The 6,548-nt window shown below is 39.3% G+C and overlaps 1 protein-coding gene and 1 non-coding gene across 2 annotated transcripts in view; both read right to left on the bottom strand.

The window, feature by feature from the left end:
• Positions 1–2,302: 2,302 nt before the first annotated feature.
• On the bottom strand, positions 2,303–2,406 carry LOC119062173 (U6 spliceosomal RNA). The gene has a single exon (XR_005084938.2). It is a non-coding gene; the product is annotated as a U6 spliceosomal RNA (small nuclear RNA).
• A 2,550-nt stretch (positions 2,407–4,956) lies between these two features.
• The window catches only part of RPIA (ribose 5-phosphate isomerase A), a 51,860-nt gene continuing 50,268 nt past the window's right edge, over positions 4,957–6,548 (bottom strand). Inside the window, exon 9 of the mRNA XM_053665262.1 lies at positions 4,957–5,263. Coding sequence (XP_053521237.1) covers positions 5,088–5,263 — 176 coding nt within the window. The 3' untranslated portion in view covers positions 4,957–5,087. The remainder of the gene's footprint in view (positions 5,264–6,548) is intronic.

The following is a 6,548-nucleotide window of genomic DNA, read 5'->3' as shown; positions in this document are numbered from 1 at the left end:
AATGCTTTTTGCTGGAAAGAATACATTGGAGAATACTACTAGAGAAGCTCATTCTCCTTCAAACATCATGTGATGCTACATATGAGTTCACTAATTTTCTGCTGGAAAATAATTTCAGTAGCTCTTTCACTATCAAACATTCCATGGAAGTGATCTTTCAGGAATATACATCATCAGACTGTTGAAAACTTTACTTGTGTTCTGAAACACCACTCCTTACATCTTCTACTGAAATGGCTACAGTAAAAAGGCATTCAACAGAGTAGATGGCTATTGTTTAACCCCTCTTTGTATGAAACATTTTCACTCCCCAGTGACTTTGAGGACTGCAAATTCTTCTCTACTATATTATCAGAATGCAATGCAGTTGAAGCTGCAAAAGTGTACTTTTAATATTCATAATCACTTGGAGACTGACATACCTGTGGGGTCCAAGGGATGTATTACAATATACATGCATTTCTTAGTTAAGTTATGCTTTTCTCCTAGGAAGAAGACACTGGGCAAAACTGTGTTATGGAATCTTACTCTATTTCATAGATCAGATTGTCCTATGCATGTGTTCACTCATTGGCTGACCCAAAAGGGATTCAGAAGCTCTTCCACAATCAAATCTATCACCAAAGTCACTCTCAGAAAACAGTTCAATGTAAGTCCTAGAAATAGTATGTATGACCATAGACACTGATCATTTTACCTTCTACCATAATAAGTACATTGACCTGGTGTGTAGACTGCAGAATGTGTTTGCTTACAACCTGCTCAGTATGAAGTGTTCTAATCCCACAGCGATTTTGAGCCTTTCAAACAATTCATTACTTTTTGACAGAGAGACATGCACCCAGTGTCAGAAAGTGGACTGTTTGGCTCATATTCATTTGGACATTCACAAAACTGTTTTGTCCAATTTACTTGGCTGTACAGGCATGTCTTAGTTAGACTATGCTTTTCTGCTGGAAAGAATACATTGGAGAATATTACTAGAGAAGCTTATTCTCCTTCAAACATCCCCTGGTCCTTTGTATGAGTTCGTGCATTTTCACTGGAAAATAATTTCAGTAGCTCTTTCACTATGAAACATTCTACAGAAGTGGTATTTCAGGATATACTTCACAACAGACTGTGGAAAACAGGACTTGTTATCTGAATCACCATTCATTTCATCTGGTACTGAAGTGAGTACATTGATAAGTCATTCAACAGTATAGATAACTTTGACTGAAATCCTGCTTTTTAAGAAATATTTTCATTGCTTTCATTCCTTGACCTAGTGGGGTTTTCACTAGGTCAACGAACAAAATATTCCCGCTTTTTAAGAAATATTTTCATTCCTTTCATTCCTTGACCTAGTGGGGTTCAAACTTTTCTCTAATTTATAATCAGAGTGGAATGCAGTTGGAGCCCAGAAAATGCACTTCTATGTTCATACGCACTTAGACATTCACAAACTTGTAGGGTCCAAGTGACGTATTACAGTATACCTGCATTTCTTTGGCTACACTTTGCTCCTAAGAGAAACACCCTGGAGAAAACTGTTGTATGGCAAGGAGTAACTAGTTAGCAGCTTCACCAGAAACAGACTGGGCCCACAGTGCTGATGACCCCATGACTCCTGGACATGTGTTGGCCTCCACAGACCTTTTAGAAGTGTACCACCTAAAACATGTGCCATACACATGGATGTGGAGAACACGCCCACAGAGCCCAAGGCTGAGATGAGAAGATAACCCAGATTATTTTTACAATGTAGTCAGAGGAAACCAGTTGAATCTAGAAATCCCTGGGTGTCTTTTTGAGTGTCAGCATTGGACAATATTGTCACGAAACTAACCTAATTTTCCCTTCATCAGTGCTGTCCTGCAGTTTCTGATTGAGAGATTTCTACCCTCTTATATTTTAAAATAGTCGAGTGGCCTAAAATGGAAATAAAACTCATAAAAACAGCAGTGGATTTGAAAACATACTTGTGCTTTGGCTATGTGATGCCAAATCACTTGGGGCATCTAAATTAAACCGTGGCATAAAACTGAGGATACAAACACCTGCTTATGTTTTATACAATGCTGAGTAATGGTCACACAAAAAAACGTTCAAGAAAACTCTTGGCAAGATTGTTGTGTGCAACCTTCTAAAGGCCATTTCCTGGGGTGACAGCAGAATGCATTTCATGAAAGACCACGCACTGAGCTTTCCCACCCTGCCAGCAAAGTGAAATGTAACTGTGCTCTCCACATGCGACAGTCACACACCTGCTTCTTTTCCTGACACCACACTGAGTGTTTACTTAGTACTCTGTAATTATACCAGTGGGAACATTTTCTCTCAACTCCCTCTTTTTGCCCAGGGGCCATGCTAATCTTCTCTGTATCATTCCAATTTTAGTATATGTGCTGCCGAAGCGAGCACTCAACTGCTTCTTTTTGGAGAGACAACTGCAATCAGAGAAACAGAAAGTCAAAGTTTCCACTTACTGTTCAGGGTTTGTGATGAAAAGTTATAGAATCGGACTATCAAATAGGATCTAATATTAGATTTAAAGCCTGTAGCAAAATAGGTTTTGTAAATACTCTCCTTGCTGAAAAAAAAGATTCTTAAAATACTTTAAAAGCCAAAACTTTAAAATTTATTTAGAATTACCCTTGCTATAAAAGTCATATTGTGAAACTGTTATTTTAATTACAGATAATTATTCAGAAAAGTTCTAGTAATTCAGAAATGTCCTTTATTTGGATAAATATTTTGAATCATTTGCTCAATGCTATTACTTACCCCTACACACACTAAGAATCAGAAATGATCTAATGTGGCTGTAATAGAAGGAGGAACACAGAAAATACATTTTCCCCATGAAAAGAGTCTATAATTAATAAGTACTGCCACATGTGTTTATTAAAATCAAAATCTACAAGGTTACTTAGAAAAAAGGATTCCTCTTTTCTCCTCAAAACTTTTACACATAAATATAAAACTTCCTATACAGAGCTTATAAAATAGTGACCTATTTTAGGAATAAGAATGCGCTGTGGTGAATTTTATTTTATGTGAATTATATTACAAAAAGTAATAATGATTTAATAAAATCCACAAAAAAAAATACTTCAGAGAAAAGAGCTGTTTTGAGGCATCATCCCAGATAATACAACTCTAAGATCTGCAACATACCTCAAGAATTTCAGAGATCAACATTTGCAAGCATTATTGGCCTGGGTTACTGCTTATTAGAGACTCAACTTTTCATACCTAAAAGTTTACTTTGATGAAAACATGTTTATTTTTCACAAGTAAAACTGCATTCATTGCCCTCTGTACCCTTAATAATTCTATTTTCCTTACACAGTCTTTTCATTTACATTTCATCAAAGTAATCTTTTCTTTTACAAGGTTTTGACTTATTTCCCAAAATAGAAAAGCATAAAGTTGTAAAGCATTCTAAACTTAGGGAGAAAAAGCCACACAAATAAAAGCATACTGTCTTAGTTGGGGAGTAAGGGAAAGGAGAATGCTTGGAATGACAACTATCTGGATTTTCAAGAAATTCTTCTTCCACCTCATTGGACCTCTCTTGGCTTTCCCAACTATACACACATGTGCCAAGCTGTGATGTGCGCACAGCCTTGTTGGGACTCCAGGGCCCAGCTATAACCCTAGAGTTTCTATAGAGACAGCAGGTTGGCAAGACTCACTGTGGGAGTCCTCGTAAGCAGCCCAGAGAAACTCCTCATGGGGCTGAAGGTGCTTTCAATAGCAGGGCCCTGTAACACGTTTGCAATGGCTGCTATTCAGAGCTTGACCCATCCTCCCTCAGGGAAACTTTCCAACTTCCTGTGCTTTCTGAGTACCTGTACTAGGTGTGCAGGGAAAACAGGAAAACCAACTGTCTGAAGAAGTCATGGAAAAAGCAGCTGAGATAGGCAGGACTTTCAGCTCAGCCCAGCCTGCACCTCAGCAGTGTGAGGGAAAGCTCTTCATACCCAAGAGGGCAGACAAAGAGCAAACAGAACATACATCTCACCTATAAAAATGTCCTCTGGACACTTAATAATGCAGCTCTAACTACACCAACACTTCCAAGTTAACTGGCTGGAGTTGATCTAAAGTGATCAGTCAATTTAGATGCGATGGCTTTAAGAAGCAGCAGAAACTGCAAAAGATGGAGCCTTGCATTCATGAATTTGAGATGATTATTTATGGAAAAACCAAGATGGTTTTATAGAGCATTTATTCTTACATGACATCTAAGGCTCTAGGTGACCACTGGCACCTCTGCGCAAGCTCCTTTCAGCCAAGCATAACCAGTACACAAAGACTCAAGGTTCAAGGGACATACATGGTAAACACACCAAAGGCAGAAGCGAAGACCATGGAGGTCCAGTGGTGCTTGACTTCCTCAGGAATTCCGGCAAGAGCTTGCCTAAAATGGAAGGAAGGGGCTGGTCTAAGATGGGGGCTGGGGGAATGGGAGAAGAGGTAGGGCAGTAAGTTCCCCTGGGCTCAGGCCCTGCAGGGGCTAGGAAACTTCCAGTGCATTGGCAGGGCCCTTTGGGGAGCCCTGGTTCACTGGGCTGGAGCACACCCTGCTGGCCAGTACTAATATCACACCCAGCCTTTGGGCTGCGGACTCAAGCCTGGAGACTCCACAGTTCTTCTTTCTTAGCATTCATTCTTCCACGCGTATCATCTTTGTAAAAACTTTATTTGGCAACTCCCTCAACGCACTTGCCAATTTTTATTTCAGTGACACTTTTCTGGCTCTTCAGAAAATACAGAAAAACATGAAAATAAAAGTCTATATAATCCCATCAGTAAAAATGACTTTTATTTTTTTTTAAATTTTTTGAGTTATTTTTCAAGTACAGTTTTCTTTTGTCAATTTCTCCCATCCCAACCCCCCCCTCCGCCCCTTCTCCCCACCTTCCTCCCATCCCCCCCCTCCCCACAGACCTCTTACTTTTAACACTTAATAAGAACAGTAGTGATGGTCATTGTCCTGTTGTCGGATCTATGTCCAGCCCTTTCTCTGTTTCAAGCCGGCTGGTAGGCAAGAGGTTGGAAAGTGGGAGGAAGGATCAAATATATGTGTTCCTCTGTCAGCTTTTAGAAGGAACTTTCCAGCAACAGCTGTACCTGCTCTGTGATTCCAGGTCCCACAAGTACCCAGCTTCAGTATCCTGGTGACACCTTCTCCAGCCCTGGAACGGCGGCTTCCTGCCATTACTCGTCTCAGGGTGTCTCAACATGATTGGCTTCTCTGTCCTCCCATCACCTGTGAAGCATTTCCTATAATTAATTCCCTTTGACACACCTACAGTGGTTTACTTTCCTGACTACATCATGATTGATATGTCAGATTAATAACTTTTGGTTAATTTATCACTCAATATTATTTTATAAAAGTTTTCCTAACTGGAAAGCATTATGCTGAGTGAAATAGGCCAGGTGTTGAAAGACAAATACCATATGATCTCACCTTTAACAGGAAGCTAAACAACAAAACAAACAAGCAAGCAAAAAAAAAAAAAGACACTGAAATAGAGAACAAGGGGACAGTGACCAGAGGGGAGAAGGAAGGGAAGTTAAGGGGAAAAAGGGGGAGGGATTTGAAGGAACAAATAGGAAGGACACAGGGACGAGAACTAAGGGGGGTGGAAATGGGAGGGAGGTGGGGAGCAAGGGGCGGGGGAGGCTGGGATGGGAGAAATAGACAAAAAACTGTACTTGAAAAATAACTAAATAAAATTTTTAAAAAATAAAGTAATCGTTGATAGAAAAAAAAAAGTTTTCCTGTATCTTTAGTTTTTTACAAGCCTTTCCTAATAGCTGCATGTCTTATATCATACCTTAATTGGCTCACATCATTTAAGTTTCCAATGTTTGTTTAAAGTATAATATTGGTATGAACATCTGTATGTATCACCTTATATCCACATTTCTAAGTTATTTGCTTAAACTAGATTTCTGGAAGTGACTAAAAAGAAATTATTCATTTTAAGGTTCCTGGTAAATATTGCCCAGAAGTCCCCAGGAAGAAAGGTTCAGACCAGTTTACATTCCACCAGAGGCCTAAAACAACTTGTCTCACCATTCCCTCTGCACCTCTGATTACATTAAATTACTAATTTTATCTGGTTATTAGGTTTTTTATTTGTTTTTAATTGATTTTTAATTTTATTTTTTTAATATATTTTATTAATCATGCCTTTACGGTTGTACTATTTCCCCCCTTCATTCCCCTCCACCCTGCACACCCCCTCCCCCACCATTCCCCCCTTTAGTTTATAACCACGTGTCTCAAATTCTTTAGATTCTATATTTCCCATACTATTCTTGCCTTCCCCCCTATTTTCTACCTACCATCTATGCTACTTATTTTCTGTACCTTCTTCTCCCCCCTTCTCCTCTTCCCACTCCCCTGTTGCTAACCCTCCATGTGATCTTCATTTCTATGGTTCTGCTCCTGATCTAGCTGTCCTCTTAGTTTGCTTTTATTTTAGGTGTAGTTCTTAGTAACTGTGAGTTTGCTGTCCTTTCACTATTCATCTTTTTTAACT

This window comes from Artibeus jamaicensis, unplaced genomic scaffold (genome assembly GCF_021234435.1).
Source record: "Artibeus jamaicensis isolate MK-2021 breed Jamaican fruit bat unplaced genomic scaffold, CSHL_Jam_final contig_399, whole genome shotgun sequence".
NCBI classification, from domain to species: Eukaryota; Metazoa; Chordata; class Mammalia; order Chiroptera; family Phyllostomidae; genus Artibeus; species Artibeus jamaicensis.
This window is presented reverse-complemented; position numbering and strand designations above follow the sequence as displayed.